At 40.4% G+C, this 12,321-nt stretch overlaps 1 protein-coding gene across 1 annotated transcript in view; it reads left to right on the top strand.

The window, feature by feature from the left end:
* The window catches only part of LOC149289087 (intraflagellar transport protein 81 homolog), a 49,547-nt gene that overhangs the window by 15,657 nt on the left and 21,569 nt on the right, over window positions 1–12,321 (top strand). The window contains exons 4-8 of the mRNA XM_089491068.1: window positions 2,987–3,076; window positions 4,069–4,134; window positions 4,703–4,813; window positions 5,224–5,308; window positions 11,386–11,549. Of these exons, the coding sequence (XP_089347194.1) occupies window positions 2,987–3,076; window positions 4,069–4,134; window positions 4,703–4,813; window positions 5,224–5,308; window positions 11,386–11,549 (516 nt within the window). The remainder of the gene's footprint in view (window positions 1–2,986; window positions 3,077–4,068; window positions 4,135–4,702; window positions 4,814–5,223; window positions 5,309–11,385; window positions 11,550–12,321) is intronic.

Genomic DNA, 12,321 nt, shown 5'->3' with positions numbered 1-12,321 from the left:
CCAGTTCAGGGCTGTGCGCTACTTTAGCTTTAGATTTTCTATTAGGTGCCATCTTTAGGTGTTCAGAGAGAGCAGGAGAAAAACAGGCAGGAAACTGGAAGCCCACGGGCAGGGCACGCGGCTAGGAAGCTCTCAGGCAGGGCACAAGGCTTGGAAGCAGCTGGACAGGTAGGTACGTCTGGAACACGCCGGGGTCTGGTACACAAAACTGGATCGTTGACGTAGCCAAGAGTCATACACAGGAGACAGATCAAATGCAGCAAAGCAGTAGCTCAGTATACAGGGCCAGGAACACAGTGCTCTAGCAATGAGGCTATGCTGATGCCTGGTTTATACTAAGCCTTAATTGACCAAACGAGGGGCAGGTGTTTCAAGAGCATTAGGGAACAGCATGGTCCAAGGAGAGGCAGAAGGACACTGCAGTCCAAGATCTACCTGGTGGAGTAGTGGATAGGTGATAAACCCAGAATCCACAGGGTTGCAGGTTTGAATCCCGGTGGTGCCTGACAATCTGATTAAAATAATGATATTAAGAGAAGAAAATTACAGCTAAACGCAAACACTGCAGAAGCGTTAAAACAGCCATTGTCACAAGTGGTACAAGAAATAATAAAAAAAAACAGCTCTGTCCTTAAGAGGTAAAATAAATATGAGTCCTGCTTAACGTATTTGGGGGTGCGTATACCTGCTGATCTTTCCACTCTGGTGGAGGTGAATTTTGCCCCCCTCCTCTCTTCGGTTGTCACGGATTTGAGGCGATGGTCCTTTCCTCATATTTCCTGGCTCGGCCGAGTTGGAGTTCTTAAGATGAATATCCTGCCTCGCTTTTTTTATATAGTCCAGACCCTCCCGGTGTTCCTCACTAGGTCTGTTCTTAAGGCATGGAATAGGGCCTTTACAAGGTACATCTGGTCTGGCCGCTCCCCTAGACTTGCCTTTAATTACTTAATTGGTCCTAAGGAGTGTGGTGGCCTGGGCCTCCCGGACGCCGAGGGGTACTGGGTGGCTTCCCATATGCGCAGGATTGCCGAATGGACGGTGAAAGCTCCGAAGCAGTGGGTTCTCATTGAGAACTCTGTATTCTCCTCTGAGATCTCGGCTGTGCCTTGGTTGATGGAGGAATTCCGCAGACCCCTTCTTTGTAGACATCCTACCGTTGCACCAACCCTGGCAGTTATCAAGAAATACCTCCTTAAATTGGGTTGGATGGGGTTTCCTGGCCCGCTGTTCCCTGTCTCTTCCAATCCAGCTTTCCCACCCGGCTTGGCGATTGGTGTTATGCGTTACTTCATGCCTGAGGGGGTGGGTGTTCTGAGGGTTGAGCATCTATACAAGGATGGGGCGCTTCGCCCTGTGTCTGATTTCGTTAAGGACCCCCCGATACCTTTTTCAGTGCTTTTCGCCTACCATCAGATTAAGCACTTTCTTTCGTCCCTCTCTCCAGCGTATGATCCCTTGGTGCCACCTACTCCGTTTGAGTCGATCTGTACCGACGCCCACCGACATTCCCACCTTCTTTCCACTCTCTACAAGATGTTTCTATCTAAACGTGTTTCTGCAAAGCCTTATTTTCTAAGCTTATGGGACGTTCCTTCAACACGGAGGAATGGGATAAGATCTTGGTTCTCACGCACAAGGGGGCGACCTCCTGCAAATTACAGGAATCCGCCTATAAATTGCTCACGCGGTGGTATAGGGTACCTGCGGAACTGCTTTCTCCCTCCGGTTTCTCCCTGCTGTTGGAGGTGTGGGGCTGCTTCAGGCTCCTATCTACACTTGTGGTGGGACTGTCCTTTGGTACAACCCCTGTGGGCTGCCGTATCTGCTGTTATTAAGGAGCTAGGGGATCCCGACTTTCTCATGTCCCCTGAGGGTATGCTTCTCCATCATACTACATCGAGTCTGGGGTCCTATAAGAGGTCACTCTCCATTCACTTAATTAACGCCGCCAAGGCGATTATTCTGCGTTTCTGGAAGCAACCCATATCTCCCCCTATTTCGGCCTGGTTATCTAGTGTCAATTTCATTTGTCAGATGGAAGACCTGGTCTCCTCCTCTAGGGGCGCCGGGTACAAGAACGGACTTAAATGGCTCCCTTGGAGGGAATTTTTGTCGTCCCCCTCCTTTCATAGGGTTTTGACGGGTTTTGTTGGTGACCCCCCCGGTCCTTGACCAATGCTAGGTCTCTAGATCTATGTCTGTATACTCTCTGCGGTCCTCTGGTCTCTTGTGCATTGCCGTGCCGGTACACCTTTTGAATCCATATTGCCTGCTTCTCTTCGTCGTCCACTGTTGGGTTCTTGTTTTCGGTTGTTTTGCATTCTACGATGCACTCGTTCTTCTGCTCAATTTCCGTTTTATTTTCATGCCACTCTGTGATTTTCTGCCATGCTATGTATGGGATATCCACTAAGGGCTGTTATGTTATGATGTTGTCCTATGTATACATATTGTGCTTTTATGGATCTAGACATACCGCTGTCATTTGTTTCTTATTTTTTTTTATTCATGTTTTACATGCACTGTATACCAATCCCATCATATGCCTTATGATGACCATTGTAACACTACTTTCAGTATGCCATTTATTTCTCGTATGTGGTCACAATTGTTTTTTTAATAAACGGTGAATTGGAAAAAAAAAAAATATATGGGTGACACGAGTGCAAAAATGTAATGAAGGTATGGCGTGCATGTTTTTTTTCATCTTTATGGTTCTATATGGACTGAGGTATATCAACTCCGCTAACATTACACCCTATCAATACGAATTTGAAGGAGAATGGTAATTATCATATTCTGTATTTATGTTTAATACAAGTACTGTAAAAAATGCAGATTATGCCCAGAAATTTTGGAAACTCATGGGTAATGTAACTAGGTACTTGGCGTTTAAGGGGTTTTATTACCTATTGGTTAGTATGCACAATAATCATCACCTGTAATTTAACATTTGGTTAAAAAAAACACAAATTTTCTTTTACAGTATGAGGAACTAATGGACAATTTTAAAATTCTTCATAAAGAATGCGAACAACTGAAATCTTCAGGATTTTCTACTTCAGAGATTAGACGGGTGAGGCCAACCTTATGTTTCATACATGAATACATCACAGAATTGTTTTTTTTTTTAAAATAAGTAGTATCAGTAATTGTTACTTTCATCTATCTTACAGCACAATAGAATGTGTTTTACATTGTAAAATGTACATATAACATACTATGCAAAAGATTTAGATTTAATGGCTTATTTCTATCATTTAACAAAATGCAAAGTGAGTGAACTGAAGAAAATTTGAAATCAATAATCAATATTTGGTGTGAGTTCCCTTTGCCTTCAAAACAGAATCGGTTCTAGGTATGCATGCACACAGGAAATGTTAATGTTTAGACTCTAGGGATCTGCAGGCCCATCTCTGTAAATTTTACACACTTGTCCAATGCGCTGTGCCCTGCAGCGAGATTAAAAAATAGCTAAACTGGCTGCCTCTTGCCTCCTGGAGCACTTCCTAGCTTGCTTAGTAAATAGCCGTTTTGCTGGAAGGTTCCTCCGCTACCTGAGCAGCACGCTCACTTTTACTACCTGCATGTCCTACAATCTCAGATCCAGCACCAGCCCTTCGCCAGCTGTACCTCATTTCAAAACGGAAGCAGGTCGAGGTGCATTCTCCTTCAGAGCTCCTCTTTCTTCAAATACCCTAAAATCCTCAAAAATGATTAGTTTTAATTCCTATTTATTCTGTTAATGTCTAATTTTCTATTGTTAACTTTTATTTAATCTGTATACTCTTTATGTAAAATTTATTCTGGACATGGCTCCCCAGGCACAACATATTCTTCCTTTCTAAATGAATAAATAATTGAAGACACGTGCTTCTGTCCAGTCTTTCAGCCCCGTTTGAGATTTTATGTATGTCTGTGCTTCTATAACATGTCAGTATCTTCATTGTGTTATGGGTATACTCACGCAAGGAAATACATGTTCTGTCTTCTGAATTGGAAAACATAGACTTTTGTCACACACACTATCTTAGACAGCAAATATATTATCCCTCTATCCTTTTTTAGGATATCAGTGCAATGGAAGAAGAAAAGGATCAGTTAATGAAGAGAGTGGAACGTCTTAAAAAAAGGGTAAGGAGCAAGCTGATACTGTGTCATTTTGCTGTCATGCCCTTTGGCTGTAGGAATGTAAACAAAGATTAGGACCTACGTGTTAAGCATTCAAGGAGGGAGCCGAACACGCAGCTGACGGAAGACCCAAGTCCAACACTGTGACAGGGCCAGGCTAGCTGGCTCATGTGTCATATGAAGTTTAGCCGGGTCACGGAGCACTTTTGTGTCCGGTTCTGTATACTGTGACCCGGTAATATATTATATTGTGTTTATTGTGTAACCGGCCCAGAGACTGATGTGGATTCAGCCCCAGCCTTCAAAGAGACGATCCTATAATCTGGCTGGGGCTCTTAATCAGCCAGCACAGCCCTGTCTGCCCAGACGGCACCCGCACTACAGGGGGGATGTATCAGGTGAGGGGATGTCACAAACACGATTAAAGACCTTGCATCCAATGCCAGACTGTCAGCTGCTGGAAGCAATGTAAATACAAAAATGTTAAGAAGGTGTTGTGGAACACATGATACTGTGTATTTATTTTCTTAAGGATATGACAGCAATTATCACCTCTGTCATTTTAATGTAGGTGGAGACAGTTCAGAATCATCAGAGGATGCTTGAAATTGCAAGGCAGCTGCGAGTTGAAAAAGAAAGAGAGGAATATCTTGCCCAACAGAAGCAGACTTTGAGGAATCAGGTACCCATCCAGTGTTATATACACTTTTTAGTGGTGTCTTAGAGTGAATGCATGCTTTAGTAATCATATTATTTTATGTGTGTGGACAGCACCATACATGATTAGGTAGTTTAACCCCTTAATGACAAAGCCCGTATATGTACGAGCTCATAATGCATTGTTTTCAATGGGTTTAGGGACCGCCCATTGTACTTAAGGGGTTAAATTAATGTGTGAGTGCGTGTGTATTGTGTGTGTGTGTGTGTGTGTGTGTGTGTATATATATATATATATATATATATATATATATATATATATATATATATAATGACGTGGCGCTACATTATTTTTTTGCTTTATTATCATTATTTTTTACTTATTTACCGTTTTGTTTTCTTAATGTTGGTTATTCATTTGTTTAATGTTTTAAGCTGGATAGTACAGAAATGAAGCTGCAAAGGGCACAGCAGCAGTTGAAGAATATGCGCCATGCTGCAGCAGATGCTAAACCAGAAGGTTAGTAAACTTTTGTTGTATTTATAGTCTACATGGGTTTGTATGTGTATACACATAAGGCAAAACGATTTTCCAGAAATAGCTAAGGTACATGGGGTCCTGGGAATTATACTTTCAACCATACTGTTTCCATCTCCTTAAATATTTTTTCCCTCTTACTTTTCTTTAAGTACCTCTCATTCCTATTCAAACTTTGTTTTATCTGTGAAGAGTTATTTTACTGAAATGTTCTGGATCAAAACATGTTGTTGTGAATAGTGTTGTATTAACATTTTTCTTACATCATATACTACCTGGTGTCAAATACAATTCATGATGGGCACTCATCTGAAAACCCTACTGTGCATGTTTTGTGCAGCAGGTGTAAAACATGTGTGCAAGTTAACAGACTATAGAATGAGTAGCTGACCAGTAAGTATGACACATCATATTTTTAGGAGAAGAGAAGTGAATTCTAAAAATGCTTTACAGTCGTTTATTGCATTTGTATTTGTAATGAGCAGCTTTTCACTAATAAACACTACCCAGGTACTTACCTGATGGCTGCCTTCTGATATCTGGCAGACAGGAATGCCGGGTTAGTATGTACATGTGCCTCTTACGACCTTTTTCAGCAGAGGGCGTCATAGTTTTTGGATTTCTGTCCATGCCATAGTCGCTAATGCATCAGCCAGAGGAAGAGGGTTTTATATCTAGAAATCGGTGCTGCTAACAGAGGTACCATACTTTGGCATAGGGAAGAGTACAAGGGATTTGGTATTTCCTGTAGGCACAGTGGAATTTTCCCATTGATTGATTGAGTACCCCGGAAAAAAATGTTTAACTTATTTAATTAAATGTACTCTGAAAAAAATCACAAGTCTTAGTCCTTTTTACTAGTCTTTTAGTTTTTATTATTGTTGGTGTTATTTAGCCAGCGCCACACATCCTTTATACCAGTCCACCAGGATATGACATCATACCCTGGCAGTAAGCAGTGAGTACAGGAGCAATAATGGTAAATTTTGGGGGTAGTTGGAGAACTGCTGTGGGTCAGGTCCAAAATAAGCATATCACTGCTGCCAGTGTGACCTGGTATACAGAATGTTAGCCAATGTCATTGCTGCAGTCAAAAAAAGGGGGAAAAAATAATTTATTAATGGAGCATTTTGTTCAAACTAACTGTAGAGGCCACAGTAGCTTCTGTTTCTTTTAACCTTAAGTGGTGGCAGACCTTGTTATACATACAGCTGCTCACTGAAAGTGTTTTTATAAGTGAAGTATTGCTTTCAGATCTTGGATTAAGATTATCCCTGGCTAAGTGTGACTGGGTCTGTTCAGATGGCAAATTCTCTGACTGACACAACTGCTATCCATAACAGGTGATCCATAGCCTTTGATGACACAATGTGTTGTTGACACAATGTTTGATACACTCAACCAAATGTTAGCACAATAGAAAAGGTAGTATCCCATCTTGTTTTTAAATCCTTGTTAAGTATTTTAAATGGCCTTTTGTTAAATCTCTGTCTATCCTCAAATGCCGCCACCAGAAACGGTTTTACCATACTTGGATATGTTCAAGGATTTAAATGAAAGGAAATAGGGAATCTGAAATAAAATTAGCTCAAAAGTGACAAAATATGACAAGTTTTTTTTAGATGTATTATTTCCGCCAGTGTTGCCATGCAGTATAGTTTGAGAATAACTGACCTAAAACTCATCTCCATCTAGACTTTTTTTTTCCCATCAAACTATTATACAGCTTGTTAAAGGGCCTCATAATGCCAGCATTAAGGGAAAAAGCCCTTAAGTTTGGGAACTAGAGATGTGCAACAGAAGAATAAATAGCAAACATTCTATTTTTGGCTTTAAACTACAGTGGGCAGTACTGTTCAGGACCAAGGTCATTTGGTTGGAGTTATTTTAAAGATCAGTAGATGTTTTAGCACAGTTACTCTGCTTAGCTGCTGATATATTTCCAGTTAGATTTATCTAGATTTTATTCGGAGTAACGTGTTCTTAACCAGTTGAGAAACCAGGAGTTTGCTAATGCAAGTAACCTTTTCTCTTCTGCCCTCTTTATTATCTCTGCCTTCCTTAATCGTGACTCTCTTAGCGATCCTGGGCTGTACAGCCATGTACTTAAATCCTGTCTTGATCATTCTACACTCTTACACTTGACAAGTGGATTTCATCTTTTTTGTTACCTGGTCAGAATCATAGGCACCTGCCACTTTCTCCGGTTATAAGGCATCCTTTGTATCCGCATTTTAAAACAGGGTGTTGAACCTTTTTGTCTTCAGGACTTTCACAGTAGTGTTTACTACCATCTGTTTTTTTTCATGACCAAAGATTCTCCAAAACAACAAATAACGCATTGGTAGGAGCAACATTGTGGGAAAAGTTATGACATTTAGGGTTTTTACAGTTTTAGAGGGAGCGAAGACAACATCATGCAAAAGTTCTATTTCGGCCCTTGTTATTCATAATCATAATGATCAATTTTGTTTGCCATAACAACGAGAAAAAAATACACCTTGATGTAAAATAATAATAATAAACATCTATTTTGCCTTTAAAAATATTGTAAAGAACAGACAAGTGTATTAGCTTTAGTCTGGCTGCATATACCTAAACCTTTTCAACATTTTCTAAAATGGCTTGCTCACGTTTGTGCAATATCCAGTGTGCCATTACTGGGAACTGTTCAAGTGCTCACTGCATGATTGAGTTATTATATGGGTCTTAGAACCAGTATAGCTTTATGCCTATCCCATGCATGTGCATAAGTAAGCATGAACCACTTTAATTACAGTCTATCCAGAATGCTGCTTAGGCTATCTCTTTCACGTGTCATTACACTGCTCTATTCCACTGGATTCCCCTTCTTTTATACACTCCCAACATGGCCTTTATGCTATTATCTCATACAGAATCAATATTCATCAGGGAACAGTAAGTAATGGCGTATGTAAATATGATAGACATATACTAAATGGACAAAAGTATTGGGACACAGCTCTTAATTATTGAATTCAGGTGTTTCAATCAGACCCATTGCCACAGGTGTATAGAATCAAGCACCAAGCCATGCAGTGTGCATTTACAAACATTTCTGAAAAAATTGGTTCTGAAGAGCTCAGTGATTTCAAGCATGGTACTGTGATAGGATGCCACCTTTGCAGTAAGTCAGTTTGTTAGATTTCATCCCTGCTAGATATTCCACGGTCAACTGTAACCGATATTATCGGAAGTGTTTAGAGAACAGCAGCAACTCAGCCATAAAGTAGAACACCATGTAAAGTCACAGAGCAGGGTCACCGAGTGCTGAGCTGCATGGTGCATAAGAAAATCACCAACGCTCTGCTAATTCCATAGCTGAAGAGTTCTAAACATCCACTGGCATTAATAGACATTTTGTGCAATGCTTCCAAGTTTGTGGGAACAGTTTGTGGAAGGGACTTTTCTATTCCAGCAAGTCTATGCCCCAGTGCACAAAGCAAGGCCCATAAAGACAGGGTTTAATGAGTTTTTTGTGGTAGGAACTTGACTGACCGCACAGAGTCCTGACCTCAACCCCATCGAACACCTTTGGGATGAACAGGAACAGAGATTGCGAGCCAGGTCTTTTCCTCCAAAAAATCCCGCAAAAACACTCCAAAATCTTGTGGAAAGCCTTCACAGAAGAGTGGAAGCTGTTATAGCTGCAAAGGGACCAACTACATAATAATGTCTATGTATTTAGAATGCAATGGCCAGGTGTCCCAATACTTTTGTCCATATAGTGGAAAACGATTAGACCAGTTGCCTTTAAGGAAATAACACACGCCTTACCTATTAAGGGACAAGAAACATGCTAGCTTTTGACACTGTAGATTCAATATATAAGGATATTCAATACTACACATAACTGAGGGAAAAAACAAAAAAGGTGGCCAGATGCACCTTCTGTCTTTAAAGGCAGGCATGCCCAACATTCGGCGTTATAGACAACAATGAACAATTGTACTGCAGTTTGTTGCCCAGATACTTCCTAAATGGTAGCTGAGTGTCCTTACGTGCAGTCCAATGGTCCCAAATTTTTAGGAAGTTTTCCGAGATGTCATGAAGTCAGTTTTTCCATAGATAACAGAAGCCAAATTCTTTTCATGACTGTGGAGGGGGTAGGGCCCTTACATACTTTAGCTATGTACCAGCAAACAACTGTGCATATTTTACAAAAAGTTTTTTTAGCTTTGGATGTGCATGCAATATGTTGACAAGGTTGGGTCCAATAAAGCAGTCCGTTCTTCGTAACAGAAACACTTGCAGCCAGAGAGGCTGCGTCTCTATATATTTTTATATGAGCCTGTTGATCCTTAGATCATATAACAATACTTGAAAGAAGAAGGGAAGTTTTGGATTGAGATACTGTTGTAAGAGCACCTTATTTAATTAAGCTAAATCAAGGTACATTTGTTGTGATTAGTAGTGATATCTGGATTAATTCTCTGAATTTCTGCGTCAGATAGCATTCTTTTTAAAATAAAGATTAGTGGATGTGCATGAAGGGCTTTAATTTAATGCCCCTCAGGGAAGAACATTGAAATTTTTTTTAACTCATGTATTTTATCAGAAAGATCTAATATTAAAGCCCCCTGTTGTAGATCGAGGAATATCAGACACTGAGGGTATGTTTGTCACAAAATGTAGATGTGTAATAAAGGTCCTGATGGAAGGTTCCTCATGGTTTTCACATTCTTCAAATGCGTAACATGGGGTAGTAAATGGGAAGGATGGCTGACCAAGAGTTCACGATTATCAATGGAGGTGCGACTGCGTCATCTGCATGAATGCTGGACCATAGGCAAACCGTACTATGTATGTTTCTTGTTCCTGTCTCTTTTTTTTCTTATTATTAAAGTCAATGCTGATTGACTGTATGTGTATAAATATACAGTCTGAAATTGAATCTAAATATGAACCATCTTGCCCCTGCCCCCAACCTGTTCTATTCTTAGACTTTCTTACATTATGCTTTTCCTACATGTTAAAACTTTCCAAAGAATACCGAATTTGCTCGATTATAAGACGACCCCCCAAAATCTAAATATTAATTTAGGAAAAAAACAAAAAGCCTGAATATAAGACTACCCTATAGGAAAAAAAAGTTTTACTAGTAAATATTAATTCATGTAAACATTTTTTCATATTTAATAAAAGCTATGATTGCGAAAAATATTTTTTTATTTGCCAATCTGCCCCCAGGGTTGCCGCTCTGCCCCCAGAAATGCCTTATACCCCCTATTTGCCACTCTGCCCCATAATGTGCCTTTTAACCTTCTATATGCCACTCTGCCTCCAGAAATGTCTTATACCCTCCTATATGCCACTCTGCCCCATGATACGCCTTTTAACCCCCTATATGCCTGAGTGGCATATAGGGGGTTAAAAGGCATATCATGGGGCAGAGTGGCATATAGGGGGTTAAAAGGCATTTCTGGAGGTATATATATATATATATATATATATAACTGCTAACAGCAATCACACTCCTATCAAGCCAAGGCAGCCACTATATGCTGGAACCTGGGGATGATAGGAGTGTGAGTACAGCCTCCCTATGCCATGCTACCACCACCACCCCCCTTACACATCCATGCTATCACACACACAGTCATTCACAAACATTTAAATACTCATTCATTCCATTAATCACACATACTTTCTCAAAAACCCTCCCCCACCCCCTTACCTGAACTGCAGATCTCTCACTCGAAGACTTCTGCAGGGGCCTGGCTGTGTGAGCAACTTCTCTGGCCCCGCCCCCAGAGGAAGGAGGGGGGAGGCAGCATTATGTGACACTCTGCTAGCTTCCTGTTCTCCTGCTGCTAGTAGAAGAGACGTTGCTCGCGACCAAAGCACCGGTAAGCAGCCTGGCCCCAGCGGACGTTTTTTTTGAGGTCTGATTAGAAGACGATCTCGATTATAAGACGAGGGGTATTTTTCAGAGAATTTGCTCTGAAAAAAACCTCGTCTTATAATCGAGCAAATACGGTATTTATTGTTCACATGTCAACATATGACAGTTTCAAAATAACATTTTTCCTATCTAGGCCTAATGAAAAGACTAGAAGAAGAGATGAAATTTAACTCCTATATGGTTTCTGAAAAGCTTCCGAAGGAGCTAGAAAGCAAAAGACACACTTTAAGTTTGCTGCAGAAAGTTGCCAGTGAGCCAGAAATGGACCAGTCTGATCTTACAGAGCTTGAAACCAAGGTAAAGCCATAATGCGTGTCGAAGAGGCTACCAGGGTCCATTGAACTACCTCCAGGCCATTTAAATGGACAGAGGTTCACAAGGCATGATGACCTGTTAATAGCTCTGTAGGAATAGGGATACTTTAAAATCCCTAAATGCTTCCTAATAATAGTAAATAAATTAGAAATATTGATCTATAGTGGGATTTGTTGGCTCCACAGAATGGATTACTGTATTTTCCATAAATTATGTAACAAACGAAAAACAACTTCAGAAACTTCTAAATATGTTTTGTATGTTGGAACTTACTGGCAAGTGTAGGCATAATGAATGGCAAGTGAAGGTATTTGTTGATAGGTAGGGTTCCTTATGTATGTATTTGAATTGTACCTTAAGCTGCATCTACAAAGCCAAGGTAACGGATGCCATTGGAATGATAATCATAGCGTCATTTCCAAATGAAGAAAGGTCAAGGTTTTTATGTGTGTCTTTATAATGAGATTTTCATAAGATGAATCTGCACCTGTAAAGTAATCGAAGTTGTAATCCTGGAATTCTTATTATATTTTAACCTTCTTCCCAAATATAGGAAGACGCGTAGCTATAGAACAGTTCTGCCGCAATGTAATTTCCTGCATTATAATAATGTTAGATCTGCTTGCTGTGTTACTTGTCGCCATGGCTGCTGCTGACTGCAGGCTGACAAAAACAAAAAATAGATATGAAATGAAAATGTTTTTCATAATTTCACTAAAGATGTCCAGACCCTGCCATATTGGGCAATTCCCCC

The sequence above is a fragment of the Sceloporus occidentalis genome, unplaced genomic scaffold (genome assembly GCF_023333645.1).
Source record: "Sceloporus occidentalis isolate IW3139 unplaced genomic scaffold, rSceOcc1.0.p SCAF_48, whole genome shotgun sequence".
NCBI lineage: Eukaryota > Metazoa > Chordata > Lepidosauria > Squamata > Phrynosomatidae > Sceloporus > Sceloporus occidentalis.
The sequence above is the reverse complement of the archived record's forward strand: the minus strand, read 5'-3'. Positions and strand labels throughout refer to the sequence as shown.